The sequence below is a fragment of the Sipha flava genome, unplaced genomic scaffold (genome assembly GCF_003268045.1).
Source record: "Sipha flava isolate LNK unplaced genomic scaffold, YSA_version1 245_pilon_pilon, whole genome shotgun sequence".
In the NCBI taxonomy this organism is placed as follows: Eukaryota; Metazoa; Arthropoda; class Insecta; order Hemiptera; family Aphididae; genus Sipha; species Sipha flava.
The window spans coordinates 335,434-350,489 of NW_020272893.1; the positions used below are offsets into that span (position 1 = coordinate 335,434).

Sequence of the window (15,056 nt, forward strand, 5' to 3'; positions counted from 1 at the left end):
ATATTATGAGTTATGATAATATTTCTGAAAATAATTCAATTTTCATCAACTTCGTAACTTTTAATAATTTCATTAAATTATAGAAAAATAGTCTTATAAGTTATTTAAATTGTATTCTATTATAATCAATTAACCTCGTTTTCAGATAAATTTTTTTAAATCATTTATTACCATTTATCCTTGAGGCTGATTTTTCATGTAGAGAGATTAGTTGATTATAATATGAATTAATATTAAATGGTACAATTTTTCTGTAAACCAGTAAAATAATTTCAAATCTTGAAAATAAAAATAGTTCTATAAAATTTCCATTACTGAATCTTTTACGAGTAATAAAAAAGCAAATAATTTTGATATTTTATTAAACTGAACCAATGTGAAATAAATATTTTTAATCCTGTGAGTTTGAAACTGAAAAATTGAAATTGAAAATCTATATTAACACATGATAGATCATTTTGTGCTCGTCCCGATAAGACACCCTGTATATTATTATAATATTTTATTATTATTCAGATTTTTTATTTGACACAATACGTGAAACGCCTGGCTAAACACAGCGTACAGTATGCAGTGAATCTACAGGACATTTTTTCTCAATTTATGATTTACATACGTTCACAAAAAAGTAGGACTGCACCAAATAAATCACTTCACGCGTGCCACTTCCATTCTTCTTTACGTGTCAATACAATATACATAATAATTTATATTATCACTTTGATTTGACGCCCGAGGCTGAGTGCGTAGCGTAACGTACTAAGTAGATAGAATGCAGGTATTAACGTTACGGTGGACCAACACAATGTTACATGTAATAAGTCGTCATATAGTTACGCTCAATAATACCTAATACCATTGATAGTATATAGTAATTATACCATTTATAATTAATGATAATACGAAAAAAAAATGTAGATTTTATCTATATATTTTGTTTAGTACAAAAACAAAATAAAAATATTGCCATGACCAGAGCCAGAGCATCCTGGATGAATGCATGTTATAACATGTAACTATAGTTATATTATCAAGGAAATCCAGTGGGTCTCAGAGATCGTATTTATCTATGATTATTAATTTGGCAAAAATCATAATTATATATGTTTATATAAGCACTTATTCAATGGAGCTCTCGTTTGGATACTTCCACGGCAAAATAAAATTATAATGTGGATGATTCATCAGATAACAATTTTATTATTATTATTAATCGTGTGGCAAATATTCATTATATGCTTACAAACAGCTGTCTACTTACTGGAATTAATAGTTAAGTAATATTATACGTAAGAATCGCAGACGTTTCGCCCCCACCGTTTCGTCCCCGAAAAAAAACCAGTCCACGGACATTTCGTACATACCAATTTTTAAAATAGGACGTTTCGTCCCGGAGAGTTATTAGCCATAAGACGTTTGGTCCCCGGCATACTTTGATAATCTAAATACATTAATTTTAAATGAACAATTTAATGTTTAAATGACAATATTACAAAATATACAAATACATTATCAATATACATACAATATAATATTACAAATAGTCAAAATTTAAATGAATCACAATTATATTAAGTTAACACAAAATTTCGTAAAAATGAATAAATTAATAATATTTTATGTTAACTGACTTATTTTTTTTAAATCATATAAAATGTCATTATCGTCATTATATTTAAATCTTGTAACATATGATTGTAATTTCTTTTCCTTAAAACTAAGTATTTTCGGTACATTTATTATTTCATTTTGTTTTTGTACCAGTGCAGTCGTTGCAGACGCATTGCACATCTGTATTGATTCAATAAATATATATAAGTTAGGATGTTTAATTCTTACAATATTTTTAATTTATTGTTGAACCCTTTTGACACGTTGTTGATCCGACCATAGCCTTCTTTTGTAGCATTGTAAACGTTCCACGTGTGCAGTGAAAATATTGGTGGATGTCGTAGAAAGCGAGTTGTACCATACTCCGTTGTTATAGATTTGTATGTCTCGTTGACGTAAGTTGAATCAAAGTACACCACAATATCGTCTAATTCTTCCAATTATTTAAAAGAATTGGATAATAGTGACATTCTTACATTTTTTTTTAAATACTTAAAGATTACATACATTTATATATTAAAAAAATTATAAATTACCTTTTTTTACAATATTTGCAGGGAGGAATGCTAAGGCAGGAATCATTTTTGCAGCCTCTCTAAATTTTTTGTCTTGTTTATATCTAATGGCTAATCCCAACTCTTGAACTTTTCGCCAGATAGATTGGTTTAAATGGTAAAAACACAATTGCACCGATACTTCATAATTAAATACTTGCTTAATTGCCAGTACCACAGAATATTCGAAATCGATTGATATTATTGAAAGTCATTCAAATTCATCTTTTAGAGCAATCAGTAATTCAATATAAGTTTCTTTATTTTTATGCTGAAGTAAAGCGTGCACCACAGGGATAATAATATTGTCTACACTTGCGTGTAATATGTAAACTTGATAAAATTCGGGGGGGGGGGGCAAGTAGAAAATGTTCCATCCATATAAATAATTTTGGTACGTTTTAATACGTCAATGCACTTTTGTGAAGCGAAAATTATAATACGGTTTTCACTATTTTTACTGTCATAAAATAAAAATGACTCTGAATTTTCTTTACCAGTCATACTCAAATATGTTCCTTCTAGTGAAATTTCATCTATTTTTGAAATTTTTGGATATACGAGTATATTGCTGTGAATACGCCGCAAACACCTTTTTATCGAATTTTCATTTCCAATTAATTGTTTGCTTTCGTCTAATAAATTAACCACATTTCGTGCATAAATTCGAGACGGTAAATCATAATTTTCTTTTGCTATGTTTTTTATTACACATTTAGCTCTCTCTGCGTCAATAAAATCTGTATCACCTTCATGATTATGAACTCCAAATTTAAAAACAGTTATTTCTTCGTCAGTTGTTACTGTTCCATTGCACAAGTCTTTATGAACACATACCCACCGGATTTCTAATTTTACTTTTTTTTGTTCATAGTATAAAAAAATTTTGGAAATTAATTTTTTTTTTTTTATTTCTTTTTGTAATTATACACTCCATATTTGTATTATATACGCACTGCAACACGAACAAAATACAACTGTGTACGGTGAGTGTGTATAATTGTGGAAATAGGAAGTATAAAAACTTTTTATGGAATAGGTTTATCTTAATAACTTTTGATATACTAAATATCTTTTACCTATTTGAAAACCCCATCATTATCATTTAATGTATTAATATAAATTTAAAAGTTCAGTTCACAAACCGGTTTGGATGTATAGTGCACGTGAAATTTTTATTACTTGCCTATAGCCTATATACTATATTAGACATTACAGAATTGTTCATTAAAAAGAAATGTATTAATTGTTAATAAAATAATGAATTTTGAAAAAATTAATAAATAATAATGATTTAAAAAACCTAAGAACCAAATGTCCTTTAATCAAAATATGCTGGGGACCAAATGTCCTATAGCTAATAACCCTCCGGGACGAAACGTCCTGTCTAAATAATTGCCGGGTACGAAACGTCCGTAGACTGGTTTTTTTGCCGGGGACGAAACGTCCGTTTACCTATACGTATATAGTCAAACGCAGATCTAGAAATTAAAAAAGTAACGGGGGCTGAGTATTGGACGAAAAAATGTATTTCAAGTGCATAAAATCATAGGTATTAAGTTACAGTTTTTAAAGTAAATAAAATAGTAATCATACATGCATAATATAAAATTATAATGAAAAACTTCAACAACAAAATTATCTTTTATTGCACACATCATATAATAATTCAGACAAGAGTGTAAAATATTTAATAACTGAAAAATATATTAAATTTTATTAGCAAATTAATTTTACCGACCCTCTGTTTTATCCTTCTAGGTTAGAATTATTGAGGACAATATAAATAATCACTATTATCAATCGCTTCTAAATGTTAACAAACAATATAATTAAATATATATGTGTAGTATTGCACCTCTTTGCTTAAATTAATAAATTCAAAATTAAAGTAATCTTCAAAATATTTTAAATACCTAAGGCCTAATTAGGTGGGAGAGCTTTAGCCTCCATAGTCGTCATCTTATTATCCACGCCTGTATGTTGTAAAAATACTGATCAAACACACTCTCGTCAAATCTATGGATGGAATTGCGGCAAGTAACATAGCAATAATAAAAATGTACCGCTCGAAATTCGTAATCATATTCGTGTAATATAGTACACTGCGTAAACTGGTTTGGTCATCCCAATATGAAAGTAAAATGCATGATTGGTCTTCACGAGGTTATAATATAGATTTACGCATAAAATAATAATACATCAATATGTAAATATGATAGATGATAGATGTGATGAAAATATAGTTGCTCACTTATTATAATAAGTATGTATAAAAAATTATTAAGTACTCATAAAATAAAATTTGTGTTTTATTTTCAATAAAGTAATAAAACGAAACAAAAATTAGCAATCGGTTAATACACCTAAATAAAAATATTAGCAATGTTATAGTATTCTTTTTTATGAATATAGTATTTTAAATTAACCCTAACCAATTAATGTTAATCCTTTTAGTTAGTCCCTCATTAATTTCTAATTTTTTTTTTTTTTGAATACTCAAAATTTTAATTTTAATTATATTAATGTTCTTATAGTAAGTAAATCATGTATTTGATTGCACATAAATAGAGTCCAGGCATAAGGATACCTATTTTTCATTTTTTCAGTATTTAAATGGCTTAATTTTAACTCGAACTTTAAATTTACTTTTTTTTTTTTATCATTACATTTTTAAACCCAGCAATAATAAAATAATTAAATATTCTATATAAATTAAATAATATTTTAATATAGCCTAAATCAATTATATTTTTTACAAAAAACGTTTGCGTGACCGATATTCCGGAGGTTTCGTCGATTGTTGTACCGGACGGTACGTGCGTCGTCACGCGCAGTGGCTGGTGGCAATCCACATGTTTCGCACAGCACTGTCTTGCACCTAGATTAGGTTTTTAAAAAATTATTTTAAAAAAAAGGAGATAGAATATGATTGCTTTGGTTTAATTATTATAATTTTAACTAAAACTCGGAAGTAATAGCACTTAAAAGCTTTGAACATTGATTACATTATTGCATTAAAAAATACTTAAATTGCACTTAATTTATTTGTTTTTTTTTTTTTTTTTTAAGTGGAAATTGCGTTGTCTAAAATTGAGCTTTAATACGATATTTTTTATTTCATTAAAATATTCACAGTCATATGACTGCTTTTATCCATGTATCTCAGCGAGTTACAATAGACTGGGAAGATAATTTGGTGCTTTGTTTTTAAAAAATATTACACAGGCCGGCCATTTTAAAAATATTTGGCTTGCCTAGGAAATCAATTTATTAACATTAACAAATTGCCCCCATATTTCCTCAGCAATACTATGTACACCTTATTCTAAGCACGTTGTATGTACCTGCTTAGAAACATATACTCCAATTTATTTTGCCGCTTAAATCGCATACGACGCCACATCACTGACAAATAACATTACGTCATAATATCGTATATCATCAGACCAAAGAAGAAACATCGATCGGTTAAAGACACTTGTGATTATCGAATGATTTGTCTTATAGAGCACCTCTGAGTTTAAAGATAAACATGCCCAGATTTGTCTACTTTTAATGTTCCAATAATAATAATGGCAATATATATACAACACAAAAATTGGTGATATCATCAGTTTGAAACCCATTTTTAGTGTTCGGCAATTTTAGATTTGATTTTGTTTTTAATTTCAATGTAAGCATTATTTATCTAACTTTTACATTAAGTTTAGTGTATTTTTCTAGAAACAAGCAGAAATCCTTGTTTATAACTTTGTTTAGAGAAATGATTGCAGATAATAATGTTGCACAAAGATTTTTGGAAAACATAGCATTTTTGAGCACAACGTAAGTTGTCGCTGTACTTTTGAGGTTGTAGTGTTTTGGTGGCGATTAATGGCGCAGTTGTGTTTATCAGTTTTTAAGTATCGTTTAATAATGTATCTTCAATCTGCAGATACTCGAATTTCACATAATGAGATAATTTAAAATTATTTCAGAACAAAAAGTCATCCGAACAAAGTCCCACTCAAGTTTTTGTTCGTCGGCGTATTCAGGACGTTTAAATAATAATGATCCAACTAGATACGAGATACCATACGATATTTTGGTATATATATTTTAATATTTTTCTGAGGGAAAATAACATTCACATTTCGAACTTTTCGTGCGTCATATTTCAGTACTTTTACACGACAATGCAAAATAAAATGATTAAAATACATTCAATACAAATAATAAACATTTTTGCATATACGCACACTTTGAATTGACAGTATTGGCCTTATAACAGGAGATTGAAAATCCCCTATCCACAACTAGGTTTCATAGTTTTTGTTTAAACGAGTTCATATGCGACGAGAAGTAAATATATGCAAGGATCTCCCGGAAAAATTTAAAAAAAACCTCCGCAGAACGTTTGTGTATCATCTTGATACAATAAATAAATAACATTCATGCGGATTACAAATATTTGGATAATACAATTTAGGAAATATATTTATATTTATATTTAGGAAATCTGTATTTCATGGTTTATTTGGATTATTCAATTACATTTTGTTGTTCAATAACTCAAATTTTTATTTGATAACTGTAAGATAACATTTCCAAATAAATAATTATGTCAATAATAGTTATTATTGTATCATTCCTATATTGTACTGTAATATACTCGTAAATTTAACTTATCTACAGAAAAGCTTATTCAGTAACCATTCAAAGGTCATACAGTTACTTGGGTATTCAGTCAAGTTATTACTGTAAGTCCTAGATGTATAAAATAAATTCAACAATTTAATAAATTGTTATTTTGGTAACTAATAATAAATTATAAAAACTGTTAAGGTCATGACAATTGTATTGAAATTCATAAAATATAATATTAATTTATTGTTACAATATAATAATATAATTTATTTTACTAGAAATTAAAAGTAATTGTAAGTTATATAAAAAGCAAATTCATAAAGCCGAATTCTGATACTTCGGCAAATCCTGATAAGAATTTGATTGAAATCCGAATTTGGATATTCGGATAATTCAGATAATTCAGGTTTTTAAATTTTATGCCCATTCCTAATTTATATACTGTCCACTATGTATACCAAACCGAAAATGTTTACTCTTGAAGTCACAATGTCCTACAATTTTAATTATAATCCCATTATTATACTGTACCGCATGAATTGATTTCCGCGTATCGAACTTGTAACACGCTATTACGCGATATTACTGAAAATACCAATCAAACCATCTGCGTCATTGAGTATTTTATGCGTAAAAAAGTATAATACGTGTATATTAAATATTTTTTCTCATTAGAATCCTAAACGGGTTGGGGGGGGGGGCTAAGAAATTTTATATACGAACGTCATTAATTAAATAAAATAGTATTGACATTTCATTTTTGTTCATTGCAATTGCAATAATATCACATATACATAAGCGTACGCACGAAGAATGCCGGTTGTTCCCAGGCACCCCCCGAAATTTAAGTCTAAGAGAGTTAGAGGCCCGTATTGTAAATGATTTTGCTCAAATTAAATGTTATTTGCTCAAAAATATTTGGTAAAAAATAAATGATGTTTCGTAATAGAAAAAATAAAACTACATTTTTGAAATTTTCGTGCAAATCTTATTGTGATAATAAAACAGCTACCATTGACTTCAAAAGTACAAATCGTAAATTATCGAAGCTATCTGAGGAAATATACGTGATCCAAGGAAGGCATTTCCATCGGGACTAATATATCAAAATATTAAACATAAAATTAATGTTATGTTTATAAAATTATTTATACATTACAATTTGTTAAACATGCTTGTAATTACACGTTTTGTTAAGAAAGTATTGTAGGTATCCTCTGAATTACAGGTCTGCGCATGTCTACGCACGTAACAATGTAGTCGTACACATGGTATAGGGTTATTATTGCAAATTGATAAACTCGTCGCGGCGACTATCAAGCGTATACAATTTTTTTCTAATGATCGACATATGCGAAAAACGCTACGTGAACGAACAAATTGAATTATTTTCAATTTAATTTAATCAGCGACTGACGATTAACCCGGTCATCTTACGGCTTCATAAAATACGAAAATATTGCAGCTAAAAAAATTCGAGTATCGAAAAAAAAAAACAAAATAAAATAACAAATTATATTGTTTAAAATTGTTAGTGTTTCAGTTCAGGTAGTGTTTAGCATGGCATGTAATACGTACTATACATGGGTGAGTCCGTTTTCGACCAAAACCGTACCCTTCCCTTTTCTGCCGATTTACTTTTCGACCAAATTTAAAATAGGCCGATTTCCTTTTCGACCAAAACAAAAATTTATATAACAAATTTAAAATAATAAAATAATGATATACAATGTTTGATTATGATGGAAACTATTATAATATATTAATGTCGATTCAGGGTTTTACTCGCGTAGCGAGGTTTTAGGTTCACATACAGAGCATAATCCCATTTGCAACAGTATCAAGGTTTGTATGAAAACTAGGTTAGGTTTAGACTATAATTCCCCTTGGGGCGGTACATCATTTCCCCGAAAAGTGCCACGCAATGGCACTCGATTTTGAGTGGAACCGGCAGACGTAACGAGCGAAGTCCTAAAATTTTTAAGATTAAAGTTCTAATTTTTCGAAAAAAAAAAATGCAAAAAATTTTCATTACGATAAGAAATCAAAACTAGGTATAAAACATCGTTATTTTTTATATTAATATTTTAATAATTATTGACAAAAATTGTTCGTCATTATTTTATTATTTAAAATTTATTATATAAATTTTTGTTTTGGTCGAAAAGTGAATCGGCAGAATAGGGAAGTGTACTTTTTTGGTCGAAAACGGCCATGCCCGTATATATGTGTATTATTTTTTTTTTTTTTTTCTGAAAGTGCACACGTAAAATGTATACGTTTATTGCAAAACGTCTGCGTAACCGTATATTCGATTCATAGTCATAGTTCCCGACAGTGACGGTTAATAGAGTGTCTACCGAACAAACAAATTAATAATCCTTGGTGTTATCATTCGATACCAAAAGAACGTTTTTCGATCGTTTAAAACCGCAGCTAGATGTTTGCACGTGAATGTATGTTTTATATTTATTTCTTGTTAACGACTGAGATTTTACGCGCATTAAAAACGTAACAACTTTTATTTTGTTGCTTTTTAATGTCCCCCTACTTACAGACCATTAATTCACGTCTCGTATCCTTTTACCCTCCTCTGGCGGGGTTGTATGCGTGTACATCGAGTAACGTCAACATAAACCGAGGTATAATGATTGTACCCCGGCCCTTTCGTGACTGAACGTGCGCGGTACACAATGAAAATTAAAGTAAAAATTAAAGTATGTCACAGTAATGACAACAGAACGCCGTTCACTCCGCTGGAACTGAAAAATTCCATAAAATGTACACAAACTCGTCTTTCTATTCTTAATTCAAATTCTGAAATCATTATAATCCGAATATTATCCTTCATCCTTGAGGCTGGTCTGTCCATTTAATTAGATTCAATTATTGTACATTAAATGTACGTTATAATATTTTAGTTAAATAATTATGCATTTCATTGTTATCTCTAATTTGTAAATGTTAAAATAAATTGTAATTCTACAAAGTTTCAATAAAGAAAAAGAAAATACACAAACGCGCGTAGCGTTGGATTCATACGTATAATACGATTATGATATGTTATTATAACCTGCGGCGCCCACATCAAATTCTGGGCCCCTGTAATAAATATTCGGGCCCTTTAAATAACTTCCAATAATACAATTTACCACGAACTATTAAAATTTCGAGCGGTAGCATTGAAATTGTTTTTTTTTAATTTTGAAGAATATATAGTTTTCTGGTGTAACGTTTCATGACATATTTTTCCAGATTAATCTGATTTGTATTTTCGTACAAGTGTGGAATTTGTTTTCGATTCTTATACTTCATTTATCTGTGATAAAAACTTTAATAATGACTCAATAACGTCATAAATATTTTTTAACTCTTGATAATGATCAAAATCTGACCGAATAAAGTCAATTTTGTATAAAACAACTTAATTTCTAAATACCATTTGAGGTTCAGTACTTTCAGAACTTTCATTGATAAACAATTTTTTTTTTTTTATTCGTCTAGTATTTTATATTTATTGAAATTTGATATAATTTGCATATTTTTAGCTACTTGCTGTGTTTCGAATACAATTTGAGGCAAACTATCTGGTGTATTTTGTAGAACTTTTTTTAAAAAATCTGAGAGGAGGTTAATCTCTATATATATATATTTATATTCTCTCTTTTTTTTTTTTGCGTCTATACAATTAAATAAAAACTATTAGATTAAAGAAAATTTAAAATGTCGATGGATTATCCATCTTCTGGTTTCGTTTTTACTAAAAAAAAATTTAAATCCACACATACCGAATTCACCCATTCGCATATTCTATGTAATTTTAATTACTTCAACAGAAAAATGGGCTTCACTAAACATGCAATTGTGGAGCCCATGAATACTTATCTAACAATTCCGAGCCCTTTTATTGTTATTCATAATGTTTCCTAATAGAGGACACTATTTGACACTACATAGTTACACTAAATATATTTTATAGTTCTTAATATTATATCTACTATGAATACACCCAATATTTAATTTTAAGATAATGTTATCTACAAATATAAGATGTAATATAAAAATGATATATATAAAAGTTATAAAATAATCAAAATCATAATAAAATCTTTTACTGGATAGCTATCACAATAGATTTATTAAAAAACAATTTTTTTTATTTATTTCATATGGCTTTTCACAAATAGAGGGAGGTTTTTTGATTTTCGGCTGCCTGGTTTATGCTGTTTGGATTCATATTGTTAACATACTGATAACAATTTAAGGCATAAGCGCTGTTATTTATAAGTATTAACAACACTCTAGATAGGAAGGAGAAATTACAGTACACCAATCCCCCCATCAATAACAATAGTATCCATAGTTTCTAAATGTATCAATTTATTAAAATTCAATACAATTAAAGTGCTTAAAAATTAATTACCACAAACACGTGTATATATTTAAGTATTTTTATTCTTGGATATAAATTCAACACTTTTGTACTTATATAATCATAAATTGTGTTAATATTTCCAATAAATCACAATGTTATATGTTTATTATAATACAGATATAAATTGGAATTCAACAATGTAATAAGATAATATTTTTTACTTAACCAATCAAACTTATTTTAAGATACTATATTATTATAAATGTATCTAAATATTTTCAAAAATAGTTCTTAATAATTATAATAATATAGTATTTGATTTGCATTTATATAAATATTGTATGAGCTTCATTTATTTAATGAAAATTACAAATCACCAAGTTGCTTTACTGAATCATTGAGATGACTATCAGAAAAAGAGCGGTCTTCATAAGTCTGAGTTTCCATAAGTTCGTCTTTGCCATTTTCTCCAACGTTTTCTTGACTATTCGGTCGATTTTCAATTATTTCTTGCAAGTCAAAATCTATTGAATTGTTCATAATTTGATCAGCTATCAACATAACAAAATTATTATTACATATTAATAAATACAAAATTGCATCTAAACTTTACATAGCTATAGAGAATTCATAGCATGTTTAAAACAGTTATGTATAACACTAATAATATTATTAGATGTACAACTATTATACAGCAAACAATAAAATAATTTGGATAGATTTATCAAATTTCTATATCATGTCAATAATTCAAAATTGTTATAAAAACGTATTATACAAGTAACTTAATTGAGTCATTTGTAAACATTATATTGAATGAAAAGTTTTAAAAATGAATTACTATTGATTAAATGCATTAATTTTAAAAAATATTTTTCATAATTATTAAAGAAAGCTTATGATTTTATTTTCATTTAAGTCTAAATAAATGGAAGAATATTCAATCAATCATAATTGATTATCCAAAATAATTGCTAAATAAAGGCGGTTATTTTATTTCTTATTAATTATACAATGTAATTTACACCATATGCTAAAAATTAGACATCTGATTAACATAGAGTAAAAACCTAAAATATAATTTAATAAATTTAATAAATGTAATTACATTGTGTATAAACACTATCCTCCATTTCTATTTTTCTGGATGCTTCTAACATTTCTGCAGCTGTTGTTTTGATATCTGACTTATGTATGTTTGCACTAGAAACCTAATAATTAAAACATTATATTATATGTATTAAAGTATTAAATAATTTTTTATCTTTACCAAATCACTTTTGAGTCTGTAGTTTGTTTGCAAAAAGTTAGAACGATCATGAGGAATTCGCAATCCACTAGAAGCTTTAACCATAGGTAATGGAATCCTATTTACATCACGAGCAGCTGCCATTAATACCTGTAATTAATGCAATTAATAGACTATCATAATAAAGAACAATTAAAATATTGTTTTGAATAAAATCTATCCCATGTGCTCAAACCATAAATTGAATTACGATTAATAAGGTCATGTATCCAGATTGAGCAAAGTTGTATAGGCTTGTTAAATTATAACAGAATAGGAATCAGATAAATATGGCTATATTAATTGATGTCCAAAATAAAAACAAAATACTCTAATATAAAATAATTTAAACTAAATTGTTATAAAAGACAGACTTATATTGGTATCAAAATTCTAGTATAATGAATTTAGAAAAAAAAAGGATAACCATATTCAATATTATATTTAATTAATCTATAGCATAAAAATATATGCAACTTTATATGCACAATGAATATATTTTATATAGACTTTCAAAATTATAGAAAATTATTTTCAGTACAGTTATTATCAGGGCTAGGATTTGTATGCAACAGCATGTTTTTTTTGCGACTTCTGATTATTAATTTTATCATTTATGTCCAAGAATTACCTCATTATGAGATAAATGGTGGTGTTTTTATTTAGCATGTTTTTGCATATTTTGGATAAAATGCATATTATTGTATATACTGAATAAGATTAATATTATTGCACATTTCAATTATAAGAATATGAAAAATGAATGTTTTATAGTATATTTCGTAATTGATATTTATAATTTAATATTAATATTTCATATTTAATTCTAGCCATGATGATTAAAGGATAAAAATTGTTTTTTTTGTTGAACATAAAATTTATTTTATTTTATTCTTAAATTACATTAAATTAAGACAAACAGCTAACCACTGATGTATTTCAATAAATATTTTTTTTGTAACTATATTTTTGTATTAATCTTATAAAAATTTAAATGCATATTTTACAATTTTTTATTGCATACAAATCCTAGCCCTAGTTATTATATAAAAATAATTACCATTGTTTTGCAACACTTAACTATTGATTATAACATCCTAAGAATATAGCTGATCAAGAAACATTGTCAAATATCAATTGAATAATATTGTTGGCATGTAGGTAAGGTGACCATATATTCTCCTAATATCTCCATCATTTTGATTATATATATATTTTTATTTAACAACTATTAATAAAATGAATTACTATTATGGTTTCAAGGATGAAAAAAATTTAATTTATTAATTACACCTATTATTATATAACTAATTTTTATTATAAACAATTTTTTTTTTCATATATTTTTAAGAAAAACGCGTACGTTGAAAAAAACGGTCAACGATTACTGTAACACTGAAATAATTAAATATGAAAAATCATTTTTTGTTTGCACTGATATTGCTGTATTTAAATATTATATTGTATATTATATATTTTATCAGTGTAGCTATCTATCCTAATACACCACTCACATCCCTCGCCATTCACCGTTGTCACTCGTCACCACCCATAAAGCAGTAACACAGAGTATACATGTCACATGCATACATACTAGTTAAATATAATAAAAACAATAATTCATCAACAAATTAAAATTGACCATCATTATTTTTTACTTCTTTTTGGAAACAGAACATTTTATTGTTTCAAAAATTCCCTGGAAACAACGAGACAAAGATACAAAAAACAGAACTGTCGCGTTCAAAAGGGACGTATGGTCACCTTATGTAAAGGCATCAAAACAAATTATGAAAAATAATTTTTTACTACTATATACAACTTTCCTTTTCATTAATGGTACACACAAATTATAGGACAATATATGGATATAATTAATAACCAAGAAGCAATGATGAATTGCTTAGAAAAATCAACATTTTCAATTTCTAAAGTATTCCAAACAGAAACCATTAAACATAAATTGCTCTTCAATAACATTGCTCATATTTTAAAAATGTTATGTACGTATAAAGGCAACAAGTTATATTAGGTAAAAACTCTTAGTTTGCTGACTTAGTGTCCAAATAATGTTGCAATAATTTAGGTATCTTACTTCACGGGAAGGAGGTCTAAAAAATACACCATCTTGAGCCAGTTGTATAGCTATTTTGACATCATCCACATCAACATTTTTTTTTTTAGCAAAGTTTGAAAATGTCTTGGCATCCTCCAAAAGTAAAGTTGTGTATCCTAGAAAATACAAAAAATTTTAAAAAAATTCTTTTACTTTTCCTTTACATTATTTACTATAGTTAAATTCTAAAAGATGATTTAAGACTTGTTGATCATAATCATTGATTCCTAAATCTTTCATGATCGAAGCAATAATTTGGGTGTCTTTGGGCATATGTTTTCCGTGAAAAGATGCCATATTTATAAATTATGCAGTTGATTTCAATTTTTTCTTCGGCAATTAAGAAGTTACAATAAAACTAAACTGAAAGACAGTACAAAGACAAAATAACAGCAACGGGACGGGACCACAGAGGTTAATGTATCGAGCAAAGGTATACAATTACAGTCCACTGATACTGTTTAGTTGTGTACTGAATTATCA

At 27.4% G+C, this 15,056-nt stretch overlaps 1 protein-coding gene across 1 annotated transcript; it reads right to left on the bottom strand.

The window, feature by feature from the left end:
- Positions 1-11,465: 11,465 nt before the first annotated feature.
- Positions 11,466-14,870, bottom strand: LOC112684203 (transcription initiation factor TFIID subunit 9-like). The gene is made up of 5 exons (XM_025555582.1): positions 14,747-14,870; positions 14,553-14,689; positions 12,440-12,568; positions 12,278-12,380; positions 11,466-11,720 (listed from the first exon to the last, which is right to left on the bottom strand). The coding sequence occupies exons 1-5, from the start codon at positions 14,868-14,870 to the stop codon at positions 11,536-11,538; spliced, it is 678 nt and encodes a 225-aa protein (XP_025411367.1). The 3' UTR covers positions 11,466-11,535.
- Positions 14,871-15,056: the final 186 nt, after the last annotated feature.